The sequence below is a fragment of the Ochotona curzoniae genome, unplaced genomic scaffold (genome assembly GCF_017591425.1).
Source record: "Ochotona curzoniae isolate NIBS_2020 unplaced genomic scaffold, NIBS_Ocur_1.0 patch345, whole genome shotgun sequence".
Classification (NCBI taxonomy): domain Eukaryota; kingdom Metazoa; phylum Chordata; class Mammalia; order Lagomorpha; family Ochotonidae; genus Ochotona; species Ochotona curzoniae.
This window is the reverse complement of record NW_024466912.1, coordinates 1,047,943-1,074,668: the sequence shown is the minus strand read 5'-3', so window position 1 is coordinate 1,074,668 and position 26,726 is coordinate 1,047,943. Positions and strand designations below refer to the sequence as shown.

At 64.7% G+C, this 26,726-nt stretch overlaps 1 protein-coding gene across 3 annotated transcripts; it reads left to right on the top strand.

The window, feature by feature from the left end:
- The first annotated feature begins 4,743 nt into the window (after positions 1-4,743).
- LOC121167183 (protein FAM207A-like) lies at positions 4,744-24,285 on the top strand. 3 transcript variants are annotated; one of them, XM_040996571.1, is made up of 6 exons: positions 4,744-4,887; positions 5,276-5,384; positions 14,340-14,408; positions 18,698-18,845; positions 21,651-21,716; positions 23,407-24,285. In XM_040996571.1, exons 1-6 carry the CDS (start codon positions 4,753-4,755, stop codon positions 23,528-23,530), a joined length of 651 nt encoding a protein of 216 aa, XP_040852505.1. In that variant the 5' UTR covers positions 4,744-4,752; the 3' UTR covers positions 23,531-24,285. The 3 variants fall into 3 exon arrangements, with proteins under 3 accessions (XP_040852505.1, XP_040852504.1, XP_040852506.1); XM_040996570.1 differs by having other exon boundaries at positions 21,648-21,716; XM_040996572.1 differs by lacking the exon at positions 21,651-21,716.
- Positions 24,286-26,726: the final 2,441 nt, after the last annotated feature.

Genomic DNA, 26,726 nt, shown 5'->3' with positions numbered 1-26,726 from the left:
CTCGGGAAGCCCCAGGTGTGCAGGCTGTGTGGTGCAGTGGCCACCACACGGCAGCTGGGGCCCTGGGCTGCCAGGGCTGCCCTCAGGGAAGTTTTGCTGGCAGTGCAGAGCCTCTGGCTGAGCTGCTCGCAGGTGACCAGGTGCAGTGGCCAGGGAGAGCAGGATGTGGCGAGGTCAGCCATGCCCTGCTGGCCTCGTCCTCTGACCTCAAACGGGGAGCCTAGAGTCAGAACAGAGGTGTTTCGGCTGCTGTTGGACGCTTGGCCACCTGAACCCCCTCAGCCCTGGACTCACGTCCTGGAATCAACACGCCAGGCCTGAGTCCCCCAACCTGTCACCTCGGCCCACACCTGACCTGTTGGCCCCTGGAGGCGATACAGGAAGTTCAGATGCAAGCGCCTGGGCTGTCAGCAACTCCTGGGGTAAAAATAGTGTGTGGGACTGAGGGTGCGATGTGCCGGGGAGTGTGAAGAGGCTGCACACAGACATGGGGGCGGGAGGCCCAGCCCTCGCCCCGCCTCTCAGAGTGGACACCGGGTCCTGGCTCTGCCTCTACCCTTGGGGGCTCTGGTCAGGTGGACGTTCCTCTTCTGATGATGAACCTGATGGGTGGCTGACCCTGACGGCTAAAGTGGGTCCCCTGCAGGCGGGCACCTGCCCCGCCCCCAAGGCTGGCTCTGGGCCCTGCAGACAAGGCCCTCCTCTCTGCGGATGTCAGGAGGGGGCCTCGCACCCCAGCCTGGGGCATGCGCTCCCGAGTGAGACCTGCAGGACCCCACTCCTGGGGGAGGAAGCAGCCCCTCCCTTCTAGAAGCCGCTGAACCTCAATCTCACCTTCTCTGGCCAGCCTGCGGTCAGCCTCTGCCTCCAGCCCCCCAACTCCACTTCCTCCGCAGCCTGGTGCCGACCCCACCCATCTCTGCTGAGCTTGGGGCAAGTGACGTCTCATCCGCCACCCCAATCTTACACAGAAACGGGGGCTCACCTCGCACCCAGCTCCTCCCATGTCCCCTTCTGCAAGAAAACATAGGGAGGTAGAGGAGGAAGAGGAAGATTGTCAGGGAAGCGCCAGGGTGGGGCATCAGGGAGGCAGAGACGGGAACCCCTGCTTTCAGGGGGTTCCCAGGAGGAGCAGGGATCTGAGAGAGAAGGTTCTGGAGAGAGACAAGTCACAGAAGGTCTGGCATGGCGCTGCTCCCATTCCCCGTTGCCCCCAGCACCGTCCTGCATGTGTGCGCAGCCCCTCCCTTGCGTACTGTGCCCACTACCCATAGCTTCTGGGATGGCGTGGTGCCACTGGATTAAACCACTCCCTATGACACCTGCATGCCATAGGGCTACTGGTTCAAGTCCCGGCTCTTCTGCTTCCAATGACACCTCAGAAAGCAGCTGAAGATGGGCCACTGCACCCACGTGGGAGACCTCAAGGAAATTCCTGGTTTCCTGCTTGGCCGGGCCAGTCCGGGCCGCTGCGGCCATTCGAGGACGGAATATTGCTCTTTCACACACACTCTCTCCCCTACTGCTCTCTCTCCAACTCATTCAAATAAAATTGTTCTAATGAGATAATTAATGGTCTATGCTTGTATCTACTGAAAGTCAGTGTTACACATATAGTCAGGTCTTCCATCTGCTGGGTCACACTTGAAATGGTTGCAACAGCCTGGGCTAGGCCAGGCTGAAGCCAGGAGCCTGGAACTCCAGCAGGTCTCCCGCCAGGGAGTTGAGGCCAAAGCCCCCAGGCTAGTTGCTGCTGTGCTTATACAGTGGGTGGCTGATGACGGCGGCACCGGCTCTGTGCCCACGCGCAGACTACACTCCAGAACCAACACCTGCGGCACATCTTCTGGACCAGGTGTGTGTTGGGCATACTTTGCTTGGAGGGTATGGGCCACACGGCAGGACACATCTGGGGCTGAAGCGACATACATGGTCCCCTGGAGGGCCAGCCCTTCCCAGCCAGGAACGCAGCAGGCATGATGGGGGCATGCCCACAATGTTGGCCTCCCTGCTCAGCCAGACCCTGACCCCATGCGGCCGCAATGCTGGGCTCATGGTCCAGCCAGGCCCTGACCACGCATGGCTGCAATGCTGGCCTTGCTACCCGGCCCTGACTCCACATGGTCACAGTGCTGGCCTTGCTGCCCGTCTGGGTCCTGACCCTTCCTGGCCCAGAACAGCAGCAGCGCGGGCCAGGGAGGAGGTGCGGGGGCCCCTGGGAGGGGCAGCCCTGGCCCTGCAGGAGGCTCACCCAGACCACGCCCCAGGGCCTCTGACTGGGAGCTGAGCTCACAGTGCCAGCTTGTCAGGGTCATGAACTGGAGCAGGGCATGGCAGGGGCCCAGGTGCCGACCTGTGTGGGAGCCGGGCCCCCAGGCTCAGCATGTCCCTCGTGGCTGGGGCACAGGACCACATCTGTGCGGTGTGGGAGGACACCACCGCCTCCCATTAGAATGGGTGGGAGTGTGGTCAGCTCCCACCCCCAGAACTGTGAACCTGGTCCGGGTCAGGCAGGCCCCACTGGAGCCCTGATTCCGGGCACCCGTCTGGGTGTCTCCAACAGCAGTCCCTGCTCAGAGCCTGGTCCCTCCTGGTCCCCTGCCCTGCAGGGCTGCCTCTCGCCCATCTGATCCACAGAGAGCCATGGCATCGTCGGGGGTCTAGCTCCCCTGATGCCTGGCGCCCCAACTTCTCCTTTCTTGTGAGCGGGGGGAGGGGGGAAGGGCGATGCCACCTCCTCTGCTCCCACGAGAAGAAGAAGTCACAAAGAGGAAGGCAGGTAGCAAAGGAGAGTGGGCGCAAGCTGTGTAGGGCGGCAGGCTGGCAGGACCCTGGCAGGACCCTGGCAGGGGTGGGAGCAGCCCCAGCCCCAGGTGCCCCAGCTACAGCCAGCCAGGTGCCCCTGCATTGCCCGGGAGGGGGGTTAAGTGAGAAAGCTGCGGAAGGCACTGTGGTGCCCACACTGCTTCCTGCCCTGCTCCCTGTTGCCCTGCTCCACCCACCCATGTGTGAGCCCCACCTGACTTGCAGGAACCAGGGCCAGCAGGTCAGCTTCCTGGGAACAGCACACAGCCAGGGACCCTCCAGGGGCATCGATTCTCCTCCCACCTACCTGCCCAGGCAGTGCACTCACCTGATGGGCAGGGCGAGTGCAAGTAGGGTGGAGGTGGGGAGACGGAACGGGGCCACAGCGCCAGTTCCCGCTGGCTGCTCATGACCCAGGGCTGGTGAGAGCGGGCACGGGGCTGTGGTGTGGCTCCATGCTGTGGGACCTGGAGCACCCTGCGTGTTGGGGGGCGCTGCCAGCACTAGCTCCCTTTCGTCCAGAGGACACTGCTTGGGATTGATGGTGACAGCCCTGCCCTCTCTCTTGGGAGCAGGGACGTCACATCTGGGGGATATCAGTCCCATCCCTGCATGACTGACCTCCCCACAGCTGCTCCCTGTTCCACCTGAGGCACGCAGGTGCGTCCACTCCCCGGGGCTCCCCTACACAGGAGGCAGTAGGTCCAGTCCCCATCAGTCTCTCAGCAGTGAGCTGTGTGCAGCAGAGACCCACTGAGGGTCAGCCCACACAGCGCATGTCCAGAAGGGTGCAGGTTAGCTGACTAACCCTGCCCTCTGTCGCTGGGGGCTGCTCCCTTCTGGCCTTCGGTGTACAAGCAAGTGTGTATGCTTCAAGTTGTGTTTATTTGAAAGGGGGATGACAAAAGTGGGAGGGTGGATAGGAAGAGATTTCCACCACTGGTCCACTTCCCGAGTGGCTGCAAGCACATGCAAACACAGGAGCTGGACGCGAAGTGGAGCAGCCGGGACTGGAACCAGCACTGGGATCCGAGCTGCCAGCGCCACCTGCCTCAGCCCAGTGCCTGCTCAGTCCTAGGGTGTAGCCATGCCACCTCCCGGCTCGGGCCGGGATATCCGAGGTGCAGGGTGCCTTCTGTGTGTACTGTCCGAGTAAGCCCAGTGTTGTCCAGGAAGAATGGCCGTGGGGGACGGGGACCCCTGCATGCCCCCACCTCGTGGAGTTAGGATGGATGGTGCATGACTCCATGAGGGCGGGTAGAGACAGAAACCATGTGCAGCAAGCAACACGTCACGCCTCCACACGCGTGTCCACGGTCAGAGGTGCATCCCTTCACAGCACAGCCAACCATGGGCAGCTCCAGGCCCACGCAGACCCAAGGCCTGCTGCTGCCTGTCGTCCTGTCTGGCTGTACTGAGGTCAGCTAAGTTCCAGCAGATATGGTCCTGGGGTCACAGGTGTCCACACCAGTCATTTGGCCTCTGGCTGTGGGCCGTGGGTGAGCCATGGACGCTCTGCCATCCCTACACCAGGAGCTCAGCTGAGCCGGGTAGCGAGACCTCCCGCGTGTCCCCGAGGGCCGTGGGTGACCATGGACAGTGAGCCGGGTAGCGAGGCCTCCCGCGTGTCCCTGAAGGCCGTGGGTGACCATGGACAGTGAGCCGGGTAGCGAGGCCTCCCGCGTGTCCCTGAGGGCCGTGGGTGACCATGGACAGTGAGTGGGCCTTTCGTGTGTCCCTGAGGGCCGTGCGTGACGGCGGACAACGAGCCGCGCAGGAGGCCCCTAGCGTGTCCGTCGCCCCAGGATTCCACGGCGCCCTGGGGTAGCTTCCGGTGCTTCCGGCGGAACGCGGGCCCGGCGGCTCCGGTTTCCGCCGGGCCCCGGTTTCCGCCGGGCCCCGAGCGCGGGACCGACTTCCGGCAGCACTTCCTCGGAGCGGCCGGCGATGGGGAAGGTCCGGGGGCTCCGCGCCCGCGTGCACCAGGCGGCCGTGCGGCCCGCGGGGGAGGCGGCCGGGCCTGCGCCCCCCGCCCCGGAGACGGCGCTCCCGCCGGTGTCGGCGGGCGGAGCCGGGGGCAAGGTGAGCGGCCGAGGGCGGCGGGGTCTCCCCGCGTGGCTGGAGGCGCCGAGGGGCCCCGGGGTCGGCCGGGGTGGGGGAGGGTCGGCCGGGGTGGGGGAGGGTCGGCCGGGGTGGTGGGGGGACAGCGGGGTGGGGGAGGCCGGCCGGGGTGGGGGGGGTCAGCCGGGGTGGGGGGGGTCGGCCGGGGTGGGTGATTGGACAGCTGGGGTTGGGGGCAAAGGGGTCAGCCGGGCTGGGTGGGGGGTCAGCAGGGGTTGGGGATAGCCAGCGTGGGGTAGCCCACCTGGCGACCTGAGGCAGGACAGAGGCTACTGGTGTGGCCCTGGGAGGGACGCTGGCTTCGAACCTGCAGAGCTGGCATCACAGGGCCTGCTCTCACCTCACTCAGGACTGGGCGTTTGTCCACACCGACATCTTCGCCAAGACCAGGATAGAGCCCAGCGTGCTGGTGCAGAGCCTGGAGATGGACCAGAGGAGTGTGGTGTCCGTGCGGAGAGGTGAGGCCAGGGGCTCGGGGTGCAGGGCAGCCTAACTTGAGAGGCCGGGTCACAGAAAGATCTGTCCGCTGATTCACTCCCCAAGTGACTGCAGTGGTCAGAGCTGCCCCGATCCAAAGCCAGGAGCCTCTTCCGGGTCTCCCACACGGGTGCAGGGTCCCAAGGCTGTGGGCCGTCCTCGACTGCTTTCCCAGGCCACAAGCAGGGAGTTGGCTGGGAAGTGGAGCTGCTGGGATTAGAACCGGCGCCCTGCACACTAGTGTGCAGTGACGTGCAGTTGCCAGCTTCGTAGCATCCCATCAGAGTTCCATTTCTGAGGGTCAGTTTGTAGGGGTACCCTCCTTGGGCCTCCGTGAGCACGTGGGGCTCTGGCTGTTCTCCAGGACACACACAGCACTGCCCGTCCTCTCCCTCGCGTGGGTGATAGGGAACTAGCTGGTTGTTCTAGGTTGGGCTTGGTATCTGACTCAGCCAATGTCTTTTTTTCCTTATTTTTGAGACAGAGTCCCTGCCCACGTGTTCACGGCCCACAGACCTGCCACAGCCCGAGCAGGGCGTGGGAGCTGGGGGCTCGGGGGAGGTTTCCCCGGGTGATGGGGCCTAGCCATGGGAGCCGTCCTGGGAGCTCCTTGAGGTGCACACAGCAGGACGCTGGATTGGGAGCTGACTGGGCCTGGGCGCCAGCCCTCCATTATGGAGTCCTGGGGTCCTGCTGGCACCTTAACCACCAGGCACAGTGTATACCCCGACACCCGGGCTTCCATGTCCACCCAGGTTGGATAGGGAGCAGCCACTCCTGGGGTGCACGCCCACCACCCTCACACATGCAGCCCCGGGGTGCACGCCCACCACCCTCTCACACTGCCCCGGGGTGCACGCCCACCACCTTCACATACACTGCCCCGGGGTGCACACCCACCACCTTCACGCACACTGCCCCGGGGTGCACACCCACCACCCTCTCACACTGCCCCGGGGTGCACACCCACCACCCTCTCACACTGCCCCGGGGTGCACGCCCACCACCCTCTCACACTGCCCCGGGGTGCACGCCCACCACCCTCTCACACTGCCCCGGGGTGCACGCCCACCACCCTCTCACACTGCCCCGGGGTGCACGCCCACCACCTTCACACACACTGCCCCGGGGTGCACACCCACCACCTTCACACACACTGCCCCGGGGTGCACACCCACCACCTTCACACACACTGCCCCGGGGTGCACACCCACCACCTTCACACACACTGCCCCGGGGTGCACGCCCACCACCTTCACGCACACTGCCCCGGGGTGCACACCCACCACCCTCTCACACTGCCTTGGGGTGCACGCCCACCACCCTCTCACACTGCCCCGGGGTGCACGCCCACCACCCTCTCACACTGCCCCAGGGTGCACGCCCACCACCCTCACACACACTGCTCTGGGGTGCACACCCACCACCTTCACACACACTGCCCCGGGGTGCACGCCCACCACCTTCACACACACTGCCCCGGGGTGCACGCCCACCAACCTCTCACACTGCCCCAGGGTGCACGCCCACCACCTTCACGCACACTGCCCCGGGGTGCACACCCAACACCCTCTCACACTGCCCCGGGGTGCACGCCCACCACCCTCTCACACTGCCCCAGGGTGCACGCCCACCACCCTCACACACACTGCTCTGGGGTGCACACCCACCACCTTCACACACACTGCCCCGGGGTGCACACCCACCACCTTCACACACACTGCCCCGGGGTGCACGCCCACCACCTTCACACACACTGCCCCGGGGTGCACGCCCACCACCTTCACACACACTGCCTTGGGGTGCACACCCACCACCCTCTCACACAGCCTGGGGTGCACGCCCACCACCCTCACACACGCAGCCCCCGGGGTGCACGCAAACCACCCTCTCACACTGCCCCCAGGGTGCACGCCCACCACCCTCTCACACTGCCCCGGGGTGCACGCCCACCACCCTCACACACACTGCTCTGGGGTGCACGCCCACCACCCTCACACACGTAGCCCGGGGTGCACGCCCACCACCCTCACACACACTGCCCCCGGGGTGCACGCCCACCACCTTCACACACGCAGCCCTGGGGTGGACGCCCACCACCCTCTCACACTGCCCCGGGGTGCACGCAAACCACCCTCTCACACTGCCTTGGGGTGCACACCCACCACCCTCTCACACGAAGCCTGGGGTGCACGCCCACCACCCTCACACACACTGCCCCCAGGGTGCACGCAAACCACCCTCTCACACTGCCTTGGGGTGCACGCCCACCACCCTCACACACACTGCCCCGGGGTGCACGCCCACCACCCTCACACACGCAGCCCCGGGGTGCACGCAAACCACCCTCACACACGCAGCCCCGGGGTGCACGCCCACCACCTTCACACACGCAGCCCTGGGGTGGACGCCCACCACCCTCTCACACTGCCCCGGGGTGCACGCAAACCACCCTCTCACACTGCCATGGAGTGTGTGTGTGTGTGTGTGCAGGGCCTTGGGGCTCAGCTGGCCTGGGCTCCCCACACTCTGCAGTGGAGTGTGTGTGTGTGTGTGTGTGTGTGTGTGTGTGTGTGTGTGTGCAGGGCCTTGGGGCTCAGCTGGCCTGGGCTCCCCACACTCTGCAGTGGAGTGTGTGTGTGTGTGTGTGTGTGTGTGTGTGTGTGTGTGTGTGCACGTGTGCAGGGCCTTGGGGCTCAGCCGGCCTGGGCTCCCCGCACTCTGCAGTGGAGTGTGTGTGTGTGTGTGTGTGCGCAGGGCCTTGGGACTCAGCCGTCTTGGGCTCCCCGCACACTGCCGTGGAGAGTGTGTGTGTGTGTGTGTGTGTGTGTGTGTGTGCGCGCGCAGGGCCTTGGGGCTCAGCCGGTCTGGACAGCAGCTGTTTATCTCTGCTCTCACTGTCTGCCTCTGTGACGCCTTGTCCTCCTTCCTGCCCCATTCACCTCACTGCAGCCCCGCTCCTTGTTCCTAAAGGCTGCCCCTTCACCCCGGAACCCTGCTGTGGGGGTAGATCCACACGGGACAGGCTCACTGTTGGTGAGCAGCACCTGTAGCATGCTCTCCTCTGTACTTGGTGCCAGAGCCAGTGTGGAGCGCTGTGGCCCAGCAGACGGCCACTGGATGGTGGCTGTGCCCCTTGGGTGGCACAAGACAGTGTGACCTCCAGCTCTGGGCCCAGCAGATAAGCCTGTGACAAGCACCTGGCGGCTGGCCTGTGTCCCTGTGAGAAGGAGCGAAGAACGTGAGGCCGGCACTGCTGCCATTGACACTTTGCTTGGGTGTGTGGCCAGGCTGGGCTAGGGGACAGAGCCCCACCCGTGACCCTGACTATTCCTGGGCCTCCCGGCAGAGGGCAGCAGAACTGCATTCTCATGTGCCACAGGCTGGACCGAGCCAGGCTGGGCTATCTTGCAGGAGGGAGACTCGGCCACTGTGTGCACTGCACACAGATTTGGGGTGGAAGGCAGGGGGCTGCCTTTAGATGCTTCTAAGAGTTAACCCTAGAGACCCCTGTCCACAGTGGGGAAGTCAGGCATGGCAGAGACCACGGGGTGTGTGCCCACTGTGTCCATACGCCCAGGGGCTGTGCGGATCTCCTGGTACAGCTGACGGCCTTGTGCTGCAGGGGGTGGGCGCCTCTGCTGAGCAGGCCGGGAGTGGAGCCCCTTGCATGGCTGTGTCTGCTGCAGGGGGTGGGCGCCTCTGCTGAGCAGGCCGGGAGTGGAGCCCCTTGCACGGCTATGTCTGCTGCAGGGGGTGGGCGCCTCTGCTGAGCAGGCCGGGAGTGGAGCCCTTGCACAGCTGTGTCTGTGTGTGGCTTCTCCAGCGAATGCCCCATCGCAGCATATCCTGCAGTGGAGAAGGGTGGTCTTGGACCTACATGAGTGACAAGGGCGAATGCATCCCTGAATGGAGCTCATGTGGTGACCCCAACGTGCTCCAGACAGCACGGGAGCTTGGCCATCATCGGATGGAAGTCACTGCTGGACGCAGGGTCTCGAAAGGGTGGGCGGGGCGGGGGGTACAGAAGAGGTGCGAGCTGCCCGCTGCTCTGCTGAGCCGTGGCCACATTCTCGTGGCTCGTGGAGGTTAGGGATGCCCTGGGTGCAGGCAGAGTCCCCAGCCTGGACCGCCTCTGGGCCAGCTGGACGTCCCCTCGTCCTGCTGCTGCTCTGGAAGAGGCAGGTAAAGCCTCAGCCCTGGCTGCACAGGTGACACTGGGTGGGTGTTCTGTCTGCTGACCACAGACACATTGTCCACTGGCCTCGTTTTGTGGACACTTCCTGTTCTGTCAGAAGCAGCTGTCCCAAGAGCGCTTGCCACTGTTAGTCTAGGAGTGTCCCTGGACACACATGGTTCTGGGTGCTGCATGCTGACCCTGAGGTCATGCCCCAGTGTGGGGCTTGCATATGCTCATGTGCCCACCGTCCCCCGTGGGGCCCTGGCTGAGGTCCCCGTGCCCACCGTCCCCCATGGGGCCCTGGCTGAGGTCCCCGTGCCCACCGTCCCCCATGGGGCTTGTGTCTCTACTTCACTTTCCTTAGAGCTGCTGTTCCAGGTGTGATATTGGACCTGCTTCTGGGATTGTTTTCTGGAACTTTCTGCCCAGTCACTGGGGATCGGCTCTGGGCTTCTGCCCTGTGCTGGGGCAGGCCTGTGTGCCGTGCTCTGCTCTGCTGTCCCCAGTGAGGCTCTGGGCCAGGTGGACTCTTGGGCTGTGTGGTTCTTCCTGGAATCTGTCCTTGCCCGGGCACATCTGTGTCTCTTGCTTTGGATGCCCTCCCGCCGGGGAAGCCTGGCAGGAGACGTGGGCTGACCGTGTGGCTGCTGTTTCTGCCCCAGCGCTGTGGACGCAGCGGCTGCAGCTGTGTAAGGCTCACTGCATCGTTGTGCTGTTTGTGGAGCTGGCGGGCAGTGTCCTGCAAAGGCCGTCTGCTTGTCCTGTGCCTCAGCAGGGGACGTGGTGGCGGGCGGGAAGGGTGCAGGCCCATGTGGTGCTGCTCAGAGGTGCTGCCTGGGCCACAGCAAGGTGCCGAGGCGTCTCGGTGCTCAGAGCAGGGGCAGCCTGCGGGCTTCAGCGGACTTGCCATGCAGTGGTTTCTCTGCCCTGTGTGTCCATGCTCGCCCTCAGCATGAGAGCGAGACGGGCAGCCCAAAGTGGGTTCTGGTCTGCTCCTGGCATGTCTGCTCACCAGGAGTGAGGGCGCTGCCAGGCCTGCTGAGGTCAGCGTGGGACTGTGTTTCCTGTGTGTGCAGCTCGCCGGGCTCTCTGTGCCGGGCTCTGCCTTGTGGTAGGGCCCTGCCTGCTGCCCTGGGGGTGAGGCCGTCCCAGGGCAGCACTGTGGGGGCTCTGGCTTTCACTGGCCTCTAAGGCTGAGGGTCCTCAGTAGCCGCTGGGCGCCATCTGCCTCGTCCGCGTGTGGTGCAGAGCGGACACTGTGCCCTGCCCTGCACCTGCTCAGCAGGAGATGGAGTGGGATGGCAGAGGATGGCAGCAGGGTGGGGCACCGGGGTTCAGGCCCCTCCCCTCATGCCCAGCTCTGCGACCATAGGTTTGCGATGTGCCAAGGGCCTGCGGGCTTGGCGCCTGAGCTGTGCTGGCCGGCGCCTGGGGTGCGTGCGTGGGTGCATGGGGGACCAGTCGCTGTGCGAGTAGTGGGTGTCTCAGCTCCCTCTGGGCTCTGGGTGAGGGTTGGCTGCTCTGCTGCTAAGCGTGTTTGGGGTTTTCCTTTAAAGGGGTGCAAGCTGAGGGGGGTGAGCAGATGATGGCAGAGGCTGGGGGATCCAGCTCCCTCCATTGCACTTGTACCAGCTCCCCCGCAGGGGCTGAGAATCCCCTGCCACCCCACAGTTGGCAAGGTGGGCAGAGTGTGTGAAAGCCACATGTGGAGACTGCCTGTGCCAACATGCCCTGCCCTGCACAGGTGTGAGGGCGCCTCTCGTGTCACTAGGTGTTGTCATGCGCCGGGTGCCCTGTGGGAGCGTGTGGTGGCAGCACGTGCTGGCCCTGCTTGCCCCTTCCGGGCTGTGGGACGGATGTGGCTTTGTCACTGGCAGAGGCTGCTAGCGTCCAGCCAGCGGAAAGCGCCTCATGTCCGTGGCGCTTCTGTCTTGGTTCTGCTCTCATTCCTGCTTGAATGAGTTGGCTCAAGGGGCCACCTGCAGAAAGTGGGCTGAGGGTCTGCCGGGGTGCTGGCATGAGGATGAGCCAGTCATGACATTCCGTGCATTGTCCCTGTCCTGTGTCCCAGTGCAGGGCAGTGAGCTGTGGCAGCCTCGTGCCCTGACCTGGCTCAGCAGTCCTGGGCAGTTGCTGCCATCCTGGCCAGGGCCTTCTGGTGGGCTGCAGGCCGTGTGCGGGAAGAGCTAGGGGATGCCTTCCTGTGGCTTGCCCCTCTTGTGCCTGGGGCTCTTGGGGTTCAGCCTGGAGGACTTGCTCTTGTCCTTGTGCTGTGAGCGCTGGGCGACTGCTCAGGCCGGAAGGGGGCGCCATTGAGGCGTCCTAGCAGAGGCTGAGCTGGGCGCTAGGAGGGTGGGGTGTAGGGTCGTGGCCCTCGGGCTGTGGGTAGGCTGGGCTTCACCGTAGGTCCTGGGCCATCCTGCTCTCCTTGCGCAACTGCTGGCAGGGTTGTGAGTTCCCTGGCCTTCCGTCACCCACCCTGGGCTGCGGTCGCTGACAGAGCATGACCGTCGCTGCTGTCACGTCGTTACTCATCAGAAATGCTTGTCCCTTGTCTCCCAGAGTCCCCAGGGGTGTGGGGCGAGCGTGTTGAGCTGTGGTCTGGACAGGGCCTGGACACTGCCCCCCGAGGGAGCCCTCTGCCTGCTGGGCTGCAGGCCCTGCTCGGGGGAGGGGCACCTGCCTGGGGCCATGCAGTGCTGGGCCTCAGTGCCTCTCTGTGCTTGCGGGGCAGGGGCCAGGGCCAGCAGGACACAGGCCGTCTCGAAGCTCCTGCCCTGCACCTGGTCCGTCAGTGGCCGTGGTAAACCCGGGAGAGGCGACAGCGGGTCCCGGCGAGGGCAGCCCTCCGTGGTTCGCAGGGCCTGCTGCCAGCAGTTCCAGGCATTCCAGACCCTCTGCTCTGACGGGAATGGCCTGTTTGCTTCCTGTTTCCCTGATGCCATGGCGATGGGCGCTGTAGAGCCCCCTGGGGCCGGGCTGGGCAGGCCCCCCGCGTTGTCTTCATTCCAGTGCGGTCCAGGTTGACCCGGGGTCTGCGTGGTTGGCCTTGGGGCCTTTGTCTTGAGAGAATTCCAAAGTTGCAGGCGATAAGCTCCACGGTTGCCAGAGAAAGCTGTGTCCTGCTCGTCAGTATGTGGCCAGCCTGAAGACAGTGCCCGGCCCCCTGGTTACCCTCCTGGGCTCCTTGTTGGCTCACCCCGGGTGTGTCTGTGAGGGATTGCAGCCCCTCCCGGTCCTGTCGGGAGCCAGGGCAGGGCCGGCCCGGGGATGGTGGGCTCGGGGTGTCTGCCTCCTCTGGGGATGCTGAGCAGGCTGTTCTGATGGAGCTGCTTCCTGTGGCCGGAGCCTCAGTCCTCAGGTGCCAGCCAGGACGGGTCTTTCACATGAATGCCCCTGGGGAGATTACGGCACTTGCCATGACGTCATGCCCTCTGCTGGGGCACACTGGAGGCAGACTGGCTGGCAGCAGTGTGTGCCCACATGTGGACATGCCCATGTGCACACACCTGCTCCTGGTGCAGCTCTGCTCCCCTCCCCCCCATGCCAGGCCAGCAGCAGGGAGCCTGAGGGTCACTCCCCAGGGAGCGAGGATCTGCAGCACTGACGCCAGTGGTCTCTGGGTCTGTGCAGCTGCTCCCGCAGTGCATGGGGACCTCACTGTTGTCCACCCCGGGACTGGACACTCTAGGTCTCTGTGTGAAAAGGCCCTGGTCCTGCTGCCATTTGTCCTCCCCGTCCTCATCCTCACGGCCTGTGTCCCCTGGCTGGCTCCAGTCTGTTTGAGCAGTGGCTGTCCTCACAGGCCATCACGGAGCTGCCTGAGGTGCCAGCTGGCACCCGGCTGGCCAGTGCAGGATGGCCAGCTGGGCCTGTGTCTGGTCATTTCTGCCAACACTTGGAGTGTCCTGTTAGCATGGAACAGGCTCACTGAGGTCACCGTGGAGGATGCAGCTGGTGGTCCTGGCGTCCAGGTCTGCACGTGGGCAGGTGGGTCTTTGGGCGAGGCCTGCCCTGGGGCCCTGGCATGCAGGATCTGCAGTGCGAATGTTTCTGGGCATCCTGGAAAGTTGTAGGCACGGCCACAGTGCCGTGTGTGCTCTATGTCCGGGGAAAAGTCCTTAAAGGGACCTTTACTGTGAGGTCCCTGGGGTGTGGCCCAGGAGCCTTAGAGTGGCACTGTGGAACAAGAGGCCACTGCAGAAAATCTGGGCTCACCAAGGCCGGCAGCTTCCCTGTGCCAGAGAGAGCTCAGGGATAGGGGTTGCCCAGGCGATGCTCTGTCCACCTGGGCACCTAAGACTGAGCTGCCGTGGTGGTCGCGGCCTCTGCCCCCAGCTCCCCATGGCGGGAGACCTCAGGTGCCTGTCCCTCCCTGCAGTTGCCTGCCCCAGGGCCTCAGCGTGGACCATACAGCCCGTGTAGGCACTGTGCACAGGGTAGGCCTTAGCCCCCGCAGGAGGGCACCCGACCAGAGGGGCTCCCGTGGGCTGCCGTGCTGGCGCCTGCTTGTGTGCATCGCAGGAGGCCAGGCCAGCCCTGTCACAGGGTTGCTGTCTCCTCTGGCTACCCCTGTGAGGTTTGGGGGTGAGTCGTGACCACCTCCTCAGCAGCACGGGAGGCCTTCCGATGGACAGTGGGCAGACCGTGACCATGGAGGCATTGAAGTATATGGGATGCCTGTGTCGGGTGGGCAAGGCGACGTAGCTGCTGGCATGGTCTGCACCTGTCCTCACCCAGCGCTCTCTGCCCGCAGGTGCCGAGGTCAAGACCATCCTGCCCAAGAAGGAGAGGCTGAAGCTGCGGCGCCAGCGCTGGCTGCAGAGTGAGTGTGCCCGCGAGCTGGGGCGTGCAGACGTGAGCTGCCAGGACAAGGGACCACGGAGGCACGCGGCTGATGGCAGCGTCAACGCAGCCCGCCTGTGTGAGCTGCATAGAGCTGTGTCCTGGGCACGCCTGCCACGGTCTCCTCTCTGGAGGCTTTGAGACCCTCCCGTGTTGGTTCTCACGGGGACTCTGCAGATTCCTGCTTCCCGCCCCCTCGGGGTCAGACGTGACTGGTTTCCCGTGGCTTTGAGGAGTGTGTGCTCCCAAGGGCATGTTGTCAGGGCAGTCCGCCGCTCCCCTCCCATCCTCAGGTCTGGGCTGTGCCTGGAGCGGGGCGGGGAGCTCTTTGGAGCTCAGGGCTCAGCACGCCAGGTCGTGGCTCCAACGCCTGCAGCTGCTTCCCGCCTCTCAGCTTTCTGGAAAATGACCTGGTTCCTCCAGTTTTGCAGGACCCCTGTGTCTGCTGCCACCTCCCACCCTGGTGCTTAGGAGGATGGGAGAGTTTGGCCTTTCATTCCAGAACTCTGCTGTCGGATTTTGTTCTGTGACCTGGTCCCTACCTTTCTCGGGCTTTTGGGGGGGCTCAGTGGCTTACCAGTGCAGCTGCACGCCTCCGCGTATGCTTGGTTTAGCAGGTGCAGGCTGTGGGGTGGTCTGTGGCAGCTGTAGCTATGTCGCGTGTGTCTCCCTTAGACTTAGCACGGGACCTGACTGGGAAAGGGGGAGGACGCTGCAGAGAGCACCCGGGGTCTGTGCGGCTCCTGACCGGGCCGTCTGCCCCGGCCTGCCCCGGCCTGCCCCCGTCTGCCCCCATCTGTGCGTTTTTGTGGTTCCAGTGTCACCGTGCGCAGGCGCACTCCCCTGGACCCAGGCTCCACGGCTGCTGTCTCGCGCCTCCTCTCCAAGGCTGAGTTGACCTGCAGTGTGACGCAAGCCTGACGTGGGCACCTGGGCTGGCCCTGTGCCGAGGACCCGTGCTGTGGAGGGAACAGGCCCACGTCATGCTTCTGCAATGCACGCAGGCTGCGTGTCCCCCTGAGCGGCCTGTGGGCTCTGTCCATGTTTAGCCGCTGTGAAATGCCTGCCTGGGATGTGTCCTGGCGTCTCCGCGGTGAGCACTTGGGAATGGAACGCGGGGTCAGAGGGCAGGTGCGTGTTTAGTTTTAGAAGGACGCCAGACACTTTCTGAAGTGCTTGCCCGTCTGTGCTGCTGCCAGCGGGGTGTGAGAACCGGCTGCCACAGCCGCACGCGGTTCCCAGCTGTGCTGTCTGGGCGTCCCAGCGTGGCATGGGCCCTTGGCTGGCTTCACTTTCACAGGGTCGCTCTTTGAATGTTGCGCCCTGGAGACCGCTTCTCGGTCAGGTATGTGTGTCGGAAACATTTTCTCCTGAACTGTGACCTTGCTCTTCATTGTCCTCATTTTTGGAGAACAGGGAAAGCCCTGCAAAACAGCAAGCACCTCTTCGTTTCGTTGAAGGTTGATTGTTTCTTTGAAAGGCAGTGTGACAGGAGCGAAGGATGTCTGCCTGCTGGCTCCCCCCGAGGCCGTGATGGCTGGGCCTGGCGGGGCAGCGGGGCAGCCAGGCTGACCAGCCACGCACAGCCTTTCCCCACTGCCATAGCCGAGGTCTTGGGAGTGGAATTTTGAGAAATTTTTAATTGCTTGTGTATCCTGTTGTCTAGTCCTGAATCATAAAAGCATTTTGCTAAACGAATTTCTCTCCTAAAAACCTGGTCGTCCCGGCGTTTATCATGCTGGATTACCGTTTGTGGTCAGAATTAGTGCTGAGGCTGCTGTGTCGTTTCCTCGTGTTCAGCTGCGAGCAGAGCAGGAGCAGCAGGCTGGGCCAGGTGCCAGGAGCTCTGCCAGGCATTCCGGGTAGGGCAAGTGCCCCAGTGCTTGAGGCGTTACCAGCTTCCCCCCAGGAGTGCCTCTGCAGGAAGCTGGGCGGGGAGCAGAGCTCAGCCTGAGCCAGCACTGCAGTGTGGGAGATGGGCGTGCTGGGCGGTGACCTCGCTGCCCTGCCACGTGCCCACCCTGACCTTGGATGGGAGATGGGCATGCTGGGTGGTGACCTCGCTGCCCTGCCACGTGCCCACCCTGACCTTGGATGGGAGATGGGCATGCTGGGTGGTGACCTCGCTGCCCTGCCATGTGCCAACCCTGACCTGGGTGGGCCCCTAGACCTTGTTGAAGTGCTGCGTCAATCCTGGTTCTGTTCTTGTAGGCTCTGTCAGTTTCCAGAAGGGTCTTTTTTCTGTGTGTGGAGCGTTCCCGACAAGCACCTGTGCTGTGACCCGGCCTCCCTCTCCTGGAGGCCTCCCCAGCCACCTGCTTTGGCTGACCGCTTTCTGCTTGCTGAGGAAGCTGAAGGTGGCCGCTGCACATCAGCCTGACTCCCCTCACGTGCAGCGCCGAAGCCTGGGGAAGGCTCCTTCCAGGCAGAATTAGAGGGGAGAGCCAGAGAGGTCTTCCGTCTGCTGGTTCACTCCCCAGTGGGCGCAGAGTCAGGGCTGGTCCTGAGCCAGTACGAGTGGGGCCCAGGCACTTGGACCGTCTGGAGCTGTTTTCCCTGACGCGTTAGCAGAGTCGGGTGGGAAGTGGCCGTCGCAGGCTGCAGCCTTGCTCCCTCGGCCGCAGTGCCAGCTCCCACTGCGTGTGCCCACCTGTGCCACCCAGAATCCACTTCATCCCCAGGAAGCTTGTTCTTGTAAGGTATTTGCTGTTCCTGTGAGACTTTTTTCAAATTGTCATTACACATTTAGTCTTTAAAACTAAGAAGTTGCTGTTCAGACTGCTGTTGGGCTGGCAGTGTGACACAGTGCTTTAAGCGCCACCTGAATGCTGGCATCCCTTATGAGTGCCCACTGCTCCACTTCCAGCCCTGCTCCCTGCAGTGCACCTGGGAAAGCAGCAGCCGCAGCCCGAGTGGCTGGGCCTGCCACTCGTGGGGCCGCCAGGCCGCTGGCGCTGTGTCCTTGTCTGACGTCACACATGCCTGACGTCTCCTCTGGACTTGCTTGAAGGACTGCCCTCTGGCTTCATTGTCATTTCTATAGTGAGCGGGTCATGAATTTTCTGGATCCCTCCATGGTGACTGCTCGGCTGTGGCCTGGACCCCAGGGCCTGTCTGGTGTGGGTGTCCTGGGCCACCATGGGTCACCTGCTGTATCCCTCCGTGGTGACTGCTCAGCTGCAGCCTTGATTCCAAACCCTCTGTAGTGTGGGTGTCCTGGGCCGTCATGGGTCACCTGCTGGGCCCTCTGGGCTGCCATTTTCTGGTCCTTTGGCTTTTATGCCTCCACCTGCCGGCCTGGGGCCCCAGCACTGTCACTTGATAAATCTTGGTAGGAAGAGGCCCTTCTGTGTAGGTCCCGGGCCTGACTCAGGGTGCACCTCCAGGCTCCTCAGGCCTGACTCGGGGTGCACCTCCCGGCTCCTCAGGCCTGACTCGGGGTGCATCTCCCTGGCTCCTCAGGCCTGACTCGGGGTGCTCCTCCCGGCTCCTCAGGCCTGACTCGGGGTGCGCCTCCCGGCTCCTCAGGCCTGACTCGGGGTGCACCTCCCAGCTCCTCAGGCCTGACTCGGGGTGCGCCTCCTGGCTCCTCGGGCCTGACTCGGGGTGCGCCTCCCCGCTCCTCGGGCCTGACTCGGGGTGCGCCTCCCCGCTCCTCGGGCCTGACTCGGGGTGCGCCTCCCCGCTCCTCAGGCCTGACTCGGGGTGCGCCTCCCGGCTCCTCAAGCCTGACTCGGGGTGCGTCTCCCCGCTCCTCGGGCCTGACTCGGGGTGCGTCTCCCCGCTCCTCGGGCCTGACTCGGGGTGCGTCTCCCCGCTCCTCGGGCCTGACTCGGGGTGCGTCTCCCGGCTCCTCGGGCCTGACTCGGGGTGCTCCTCCCGGCTCCTCAGGCCTGACTCGGGGTGCGCCTCCTGGCTCCTCAGCGGCTTGCCCAGTGGGATTGGCCTGGCTTGTCTTCGGAGCCCTGGGGCAGTGTCTGCCCTGGGTCTTGCGGTTTGGATGTGCCTGTGTCACACAGTCCAGCAGTGAGGGCTGGGACCGGCAGTGCCCGCTGCCTCCCTGGAGGACGGATGGCCTTCCCTGGGCCCCTGTCGGCAGTGTGAACCGTGCTGTGGAGGACAGCATCAGAACTCCTGGGTTGAACACCCACCGTGCCCCACGCTGCCACCCCCTCCCCAGGTGGGGACCCACTTTGTCCCCGAGGCTCGGTCCGGGGCCCGGCGTCTGACTGAAGCCCGCTTCTGTCTCCAACCCCATGCCTGCCACAGAAATTGAAGCAATCAAGCTGGCCGAGCAGAAGCGCCGTGAGGAGCGGAAGCGCCGGGCCACTGTGGTGGTGGGGGACCTGCACCCGCTGAGGGACGCCTTGCCCACGCTGCAGGAGCTGCAAGCCGGCAGCCGGCCACGGGCCAGAGGGTAAGTGCCCGGGACGGGCTGTCCCCAGGCCACGTGCATGGGTGGGGAGGAGGTGGGGGAGATGGGGCCCGTGCCTCAGCCGTGCCGGACGCAGGTCTTTGTGCCCTTGGAGCTACCCTGCGGTCAGCAGGTGTTAGCAGCACTTGGCCCGCTGCCCTGAGGGGCCAGTCCTGTTGTACACACGCCCTCCCCACCTGCTCCTCCTTGGGTAGGGCAGGCTCTGACAGCTCCCGTGGCTACCCCTGCCCTGAGAGACCCCCCAGGTGCCCCACGCACCCCGTGCCCCCAGGCGCCCCCCACGCTCCTGCACCCTGTGGCTGCAGTGTGCTTGCCTCCCCACTGGGCTGGTGAGCCATGTGAGGGGGGCCTGGCACCTGTACCCACTGAGGTACCGAAGCCAGCCTGTGCAGGGGCACCTGGCCCCGCAGGGAGAGGGACAGACTTGCTGCTCGCTGCCCTCCCAGTTGCTGGGCCTTTGGCAGCTGTTTATGCCACCTCCCGTTTTGCCTTACACCAAGTCTTGTACTGAATCCCGTGGAGAAAGCAGGGGTTGTGGGCAGGGTCGCCCAGGCAGAAGGCCCCGGCGGCTGCGTGGCCGGATGCTGACGAGCCAGCCCTGCAGATTCCATTCCTGGTTCCCGAGCAAAAATGTGCCCCGGTCAGGGGTCTTTTCTCCATTTAAGTTTTCTCGTCTGAAAAATGACGGGAGAGGCTGCGTGAACGGAATTGTCTGGCTCGAGGAGGGACGTGCAGGGCTGGGCGCTGCCTCCCTGGCTGCTGGGATGTTCCCACGGGAATCGGCGCTCCCTCCTGCAGGAGCCACATACCTCCCTCCTTGCTGCGCCGAGTGCCATGGCTGGGAACGGCGCTGCAGTGGGCAGCTCCCCAACACACCCCTTGCCTGGGATCCCCTGGGACCCTTACGTGCCCCAGGGTCCCCTAGGCTGGGGCCGGTGTGCAGCTCCCCTGTCCCCAGTGGCCGGGCAGCTGGCAGCTGCTCGCCGCGTGGCAGGAGTGTGTCTGCTGTGTCCCCTGGGGGGAGGTGGGAGGAAGCCCCGGCCCAGCGGCCATTTCCAGGGTGACCTCTGGGGCCCTGGGCTGCTAACCCCGACTCCCTCCCCGCCCCACTGGGTGGCTCTGTGGGTTCCCCCTACAGTGCTGTCTGGGGGAGAAGGAACCACACGCAGTCCCCACTGGTGGCGGAGGGCAATGCCACGTGGCATCCACAGAAGCCGCTAGTCCCCGTGTCTGTCAGTCTGTTCGCGCCTGTGGCCCCGTGGGTGTTGTTCGTCCCTCACTTGTGTGTCAATCGTTGATTCGTGCCTGTGGCCCCGTGGGTATCCATCTCACACTCCGGGCTGGGAGCCAGCCTCCTCCATCCTGTCGCTGGCCACGGGGCGCTCTGCCCGATGGCTCCCACTCCCTTTCCCACGCCGTAGTCACAGGTGTGCAGCCGTCCGGGCTCCTCACTCTGCCCCAACCTGACCCATCCCATGCGGAATCCTCGTCAGGGTGTGATGGCCTCGAGGACGTGGGGCAAAGCTGCGGCCAGCCGGGCACTGCTCTCAGAGTGTCTCGGTGCCGCCCGCCCAGACCTGCCCCGTAGCAGTCGGCCCGCTGACGCCCGGACCCGTAGCAGTCGGCCCGCTGACGGGCTGTGGCCTCTGGGAGGCCATCGTGTTGCCCCTCCTCTGTTTCTGGGGACCAGCCCTGTGTGGTGTGGGACCCACGTCACCTCGGGGCTGACTGCTGAGGGAGTGTGGCCGGGTGGGCCCGAGGCCGGGGCACTGGGAGCCGAGGCAGGGTGGGCCCGAGGCCGGGGTGCTGGGAGCCGAGGCCAGGTGGGCCGAGGCCGAGGCCGGGGTGCTGGGAGCCGAGGCCGGGTGGGCCCGAGGCCGGGGTGCTGGGAGCCGAGGCCGGGTGGCCCGAGGCCGGGGTGCTGGGAGCCGAGGCCAGGTGGGCCGAGGCCGAGGCCGGGGTGCTGGGAGCCGAGGCCGGGTGGGCCCGAGGCCGGGGTGCTGGGAGCCGAGGCCAGGTGGGCCGAGGCCGGGGCCGGGGTGCTGGGAGCCGAGGCCGGGTGGGCCCGAGGCCGGGGTGCTGGGAGCCGAGGCCGGGTGGCCCGAGGCCGGGGCCGGGGTGCTGGGAGCCGAGGCCGGGTGGGCCCGAGGCCGGGGTGCTGGGAGCCGAGGCCGGGTGGGCCGAGGCCGAGGCCGGGGTGCTGGGAGCCGAGGCCGGGTGGCCCGAGGCCGGGGTAGTTTGCTGCACTTTCTGACCCTCCTCGCCACGGGCTGTCTCACTGCCCAGGCCTGCGGGTAGGCTACCTGGCCTGGGCCCTGCCACAGTAGACAGCCTGTCGGGCTGACCTGTGGAGCCAGAGCTCCCCGTGTGCTGAGCAGACGGGCTCTCCGACGTATCTGTGGGCAGGCCCGGTGCTGTGCGGGGGAGTCTGGGAAGCAGGGAGCAGTGACCACGATTAGGGGGCCACCGTGATGTGGCATGATGGCTGGAGGCAGGGCACAGCCTGTCCTGCCAAACAGCCCTGCACTGGCTCCTGGCTCAGCTGTCACCACAGCAGGAGGCAGCATGGACGGGACCTGTCTGTTAAAATAGAGGTGGGGCGTGTGAGCTCGTCTGGACAGGGGTGTGCCTTGGCAGTGGAGAGCTGGTCTGGACGCGGCTGTCCAAGTCACATGGGGCCCAGGCAGCGTGGGCAGCTCTGAAGAGGGTTGTCAGCCGAGCAGTGTGGGACTTGTGTGGTGTGGACAGGGGTGTGTCTGCTGACAGGCCTGTGTGTGTCCACAGCAGACAGAGCAGGAAGCCCCGGCCAGCTGAGCTCAGCCGGATGAGTGCGGCCCAGAGGCAGCAGCTGCTGTGAGTACAGTCACCCCTCCTCCCCCGGGTACCGCACCTGCCCGCAGTGTGACGTCACACTGCCCATCATGTGATGTCACACTGCTATGTCCTGCCCACTGTGTGATGTCACTGCCTAAACCCTGTCCACTGTGTGATGTCATACTGCTCAAGTCCTATACAACGTGTGATGTCACACTGCCCAAACCCTGCCCGTCATGTGATGTCACACTGCTGTGTCCTGCCCACCGTGTGATGTCACACTGCCTACGTCCTGCCCGCGATGTGACGTCACGCTCCCCTGTGCGGCTGCCTTCAGCCACCCTGTACCCCAGGCAGGCCCAGTAGTTTAGCTTCTGCACCTAGGGCAAGTTTTCCACATGGGTTACCGAGAGGATCACTGCTTGCCTCCAAATGCTTGTTTTTTTATTCATTTATTTATTTTGCAAGAGATAGTAAGTCTTCTGTCTGCAGTCACACCACACATGGCTGCCACAGCAGGGCAGAGGCGCCCCGGTGCCGCGAGCCACGAGACCTGGAAGAGGCTCCTGGCCATAAGCAGGGAGCTGATTGGAAATGGAGCAGCCAGGGCTCGGACCTGCACCTGCGGGGATGCCCGTGTCACAGGCGACAGCTGTGCTTCCCGGCTCTGCTGGCTGCGCTAACCGGCGTGGTCGGCTCTTCTGCAGGGCATCTGCGCCTACTGGATTTTACTATTGTTTAAGATTGATTTATTTTTACCTAAAAGAGAGAGGGAGACAGAGAGGCTAGATCTTCCACCTGTTGGTTCACTTGCCAAATTGCTGCGACAGCCGGAGCTGAGTGATCAGGAGCCAGGAGCTTCTTCAGGGTCTCCCACGCGGGTGCAGGTCCCCAGGATCTGTCTGGACTGTCCTCTGCTGCTTTCCCAGGCCACAGGCGGGGAGCTGGAAAGGACCTGAACTGGCAGCAGTTCTGCAGGTGGAGGGTTAGCATGCTGTGCCACAGCACCAGCCCCCCTTGTTGGCATTTTATCACCCATTTCCTCACCGGGCTCCTTGAGGCCGAGTCGGCGTTGTCTTCCAGCTTTGGGCCTTTGCTCAGCCCGCGTCTGGGCTTTGCGTCCCAGAGCCAGGGGTGGCGCTCTGCTTGGTGCACTGCAGGGACGGGGTGGCCGTCCTGCCTGTGCGTGACCTGAGCATGCAGCCCCAGCTGATGCTGTTCCTTCCTTGGCCTCCAGGCTCCACTGACCTGACTACCATGCTGCCACTTACACATGGGCACTTGGCGAGTTCCGGCCACCCCGGGGCTCATGAACTGCATCGTGGCTGGGCTGTGGGCCCGTGCCGGCCGTGGGTCGAGCAGCACCAGCTACCCCGTGGCACCTGGCCTGCCGCGAGTCGCCCCTGTTGGCAGCCTCCCACTCACAGCCTGTGTGGGTCTATTTCAGTCTTGCTGGGGTGGGGAGGGGGTTATGTAAGGCCGCGGTCTGCAGGCACACGGGCCGCCTTCCTCCTCCCAGCTCCCGGCTTTATGACATTCCCTGCATCCTCCCAGCCTCCACGGGGTGAGCGCACTGAGCCCCAGGCCTCTGCTGTCCACTGCCGTGATGGATCGTCCCTGGGGCTGGCTGGGAGCTGGCTGGGAGCTGGCGTTGCTGGAGCCCTGTCCCGGCCCCTCAGCTAAGGGCTGGTCGTCCTGCCCTTCCTGACACTGTTCCCCACTCTTGTAGCGACGAAGAACAGAGCCGGTTCCGGGAGCTGCTGGCCAGCCCAGCCTACAGAGCCAGCCCCCTGCTTGCCATCGGGCGGCAGCTGGTCCAGCAGATGCATGTGGAGAACAGTGGCCAGCTGTGACCTGTGTGGCCAGTGTGGTGGGGCTCTGCAGGACGCACGCACCTGCCCACGCCTGGAGAGGAAGCGCACGCTCACACGTGTGCTCACAAGCGCACGTCCCGGGAACACTGCGCGCACAGACACGTAGAGGTCCTGGAGGACTGATGGGCGCGTGCACCCGGGCACACACCGCGCGGCCTGGCTGCTCCAGCCCGTCCTCTGCTGCCTGTGGCAGGACCGATCTGCATTCACCATGGAAGCCTGGTCGTCTGGGACACAGTTCCTGCCGCGTCAGCAGAAACCACTGGTGAGGCTGTTGGCGCTGAGCCCACGACTGCAGTGAAGAGATGGGTGTGGCCGTGGGCTGCCCGGACTGTCCCCAGCCCACAGGCAGGCAGGCGTCCCAGCCACCCAGAGTCCTCGTGGGTCCGTGCTCAGCCTCTCCTGGAGCTGCCCCAGGGCAGAGGTCAGCACCGTGGCTGCCGTCATTGTCCTCGGCTGCCAAGCCGCGTCCTGTTCTGAGGGCCACCTCGGTGGGACTGGCCCACGCCCACCGCTCGTGACGCCTGGGGCCTGAGCCTGGGCCTCCCTCGGGTCCTTTGTGCAGGGACAGCCACCAGGAAGTGGACACAGAGGACATTTCAGCAGTTGCTGGGCAGGGTCTGCACTGCACAGTGTGCTCCCCCACGTGTCCACTCCCAGCGGGCCTGCCCGGGCGGGGGTCCATGGGGTCCCGGGGCTACGGCGTGCCTTTTCTAAAGAACAGAATATCCAGAGCCGTGCTGTCCTGCGTGCTCACTCACTGCCTGCCTTGAAGGGGCAGGGCCCAGGAACACCTCCATTGCTGGAAGAGAATATGGGTTTGAGACCGTGGGCATACTCCCTGGCTGGACATGGGGCTCCCAGGGCAGAGCCTGTCTGCTGGGCAGGGCAGAGGGTGCCCCCACTTGCTGCGGCCCTGCAGCTCTTCTGGTGCCTGGCTCAGGTCCCACACCCAGGCTGCGTTTCCTGAGGAGCCTGGTGGCCATGAGGTTAGGGAGGTGGCCTTGGGCACCGGTGCTTTTTGGACCAGGCCTGCTCCTCAGCATGGGCGTGCAGGCAGAGTGGGGGCCGGGAGGAAAGCCCCTTGGGGCTCACAGCACAGGGCAAGCATGTGTTGGGTCCCCACGTCTCTCCTGTCCCCCAGTCAGGGTCTGACACCCTCTCCCCAGACCGGCTTCCTGCAGCTCCTTGCGCACACAGCTCCTGGGTGCCCGTGCCCATGGGTCCTCCAAGCACTGCTGCTTTGGCAGCGCCTGCAGCACAGGGGTGAGGCAGTTGGTGACTTCACCGGCAGAGAAGCGGGCAGCCCAGGCCTGACTCGAGCACCGCCAGTGGAGTCCTCCCATGTCGTCATCTTCCCCGCTGCCCGGGACTGCCGTGGGGGTCGGGCAGGACCCAGCGCACAGTTGCTCTGGCTGCCAGGTGTGTCATGGGAAGCACCAGGGGTCTGATGGTACCTGGATGTGCGTGTGGCTCTCCGCTCAGCCCAGGCCTGACTTGGCCCAGCAGCTGCGCCCGCAGGGCTCGGTGCTGCTTGGAAAGAAGCTGCCTGTTGTACAAACAGTAGGCATGTTGCTTCTGGAATGTTCCTTACACAGTGATAACATCGAGTAAAATGCTGGGAATTGCTGGCCATGGCCCTGCGGCAGGGGACAAGTCCCTCCATGCTTCTGACGAGTTCCCAGCCGCCGCCCGTGTGTGACCAGGGTTTTCCGAGGGCCCAGCTATCGGCCAGTGCTTCCCGGCTGCCGGGCGCCCCGCAGGCGACAGCCAGGCCTGTCCCCATTCCCGCTGAGGCGCATGTGGGCCGCCCACACCCTGCCTGCCCCTTCCATACTCTGCCGAGACGGTCACGTCACCGCGTCCCAGCCCATTCTTGTCACTGGCTCATGGTCAAGTCTTCCTGCAGATAAGGAGCCCTTATTTTAAAGTCTTGGCAGGATGTTCCTCCGAGGAGCGTGGCGGCATCTGCACTGCTGGGTCTCCATTCTCCCTGCGACATCTGCCATGGGGGTGCCAGGGTCTTCTGGCCCCCAAAGTGGCCCACCCCACTCCCTCTCCAAGCCCCTTCCTCTCTGACAGGGGAGACCTGAGGAGGTGCCCACCCAGTGCCTATGGGTAAGCTTGGGGTGTGCAGAGCTGTGGGCTCGGCTGCTCCGCACTGGGGGGCTCACAGGCCCCTGCCCTGGGAGGCCATGCACCCTCAGCCTGGGAGAAGGCAGGGCCCGACGCATGTGATGGCCCGTGAGGCCGTGTGTGTACGCAGAACACACACATCCCTCACATCTTACCGTGTGTCTCATCTCACACTTTGCCACACAAATGTGTGTGCAGGGCGGTGCTGTGGTGTTTCCAGCATCCAGTGTGGGAACCAGTTCGAGTCCCGGCTGCTGCACTTCAGAGCCGCCTCCCTGCTGATGTACCCGGGAGAGCAGTGGAGGACGGCCCAAGTGCGCTGGCCCTCCTGGGAGACCTGGAGAAAGATCCTGGCAACTGGCTTCAGGTCAGCTCGGTTCCAAAACAAAGCTGGTCACACACGTCTCACCAGACAGACTTCACAGCACACAGCATGCCTCACACACACTTGTCCACGTAAGTCTCACCTCACACCTGCCCTCGCCTGGCACACACCTCCCCTTAAACCTCAACACCTCCCCTCACCCCACACACCTCCCCTCACCCCACACACCTCCCCTCACCCCACACACCTCCGCTCTCCTGACACTTGCTTCACACCCCTGCCGGTTCTTGCAAGAGAGGCTGCTGTGCAGTAACTCTCCACCTGCCACCCCCCCCCCATCCCACGGGTGAGCACGTGCAGCCCTGCAGGGGCCGAGGGGGCCTTCTGGGGGCCGGGCCGGGCTGGAGTGTTTGTCCTGTGCCTCCGGCTCCTGTGGTTATTCAGCACAGCCTCTGCCTGGGCTGGGGAGCCAGGGCCCGGGGCCCAGGCCAGTCTGATGCCAGCCCTGTAGGACCCAGTGTGGCCCCTGCATTCCCTTCTGCCTTGCCCGGCCCCCAGTTCGATCTGTGCATTCCGACAATGGTTCTGGATGCTGCAGAGGCCTGTTGCCCATAGCCGGAAGCCGGCCTGGTGGGCGGGAGCACCGTAGCAAACACGCTCAGCCTGGTGTCTTGGCTGAGGGAAGGCCAGCCACAGGGTGGGCCTGGGTCGCGA

Coding starts and splice junctions, on each gene's coding strand:
- LOC121167183 (XM_040996570.1), top strand. CDS start 4,753: ATGGGGAAGGTCCGGGGGCTCCGCGCCCGCGTGCACCAGGCGGCCGTG. Junction 18,846..21,647: donor AGCCGGCCACGGGCCAGAGG/GTAAGTGCCCGG, acceptor GTGTGTCCACAG/CAGACAGAGCAGGAAGCCCC. Junction 21,717..23,406: donor GCCCAGAGGCAGCAGCTGCT/GTGAGTACAGTC, acceptor CCACTCTTGTAG/CGACGAAGAACAGAGCCGGT.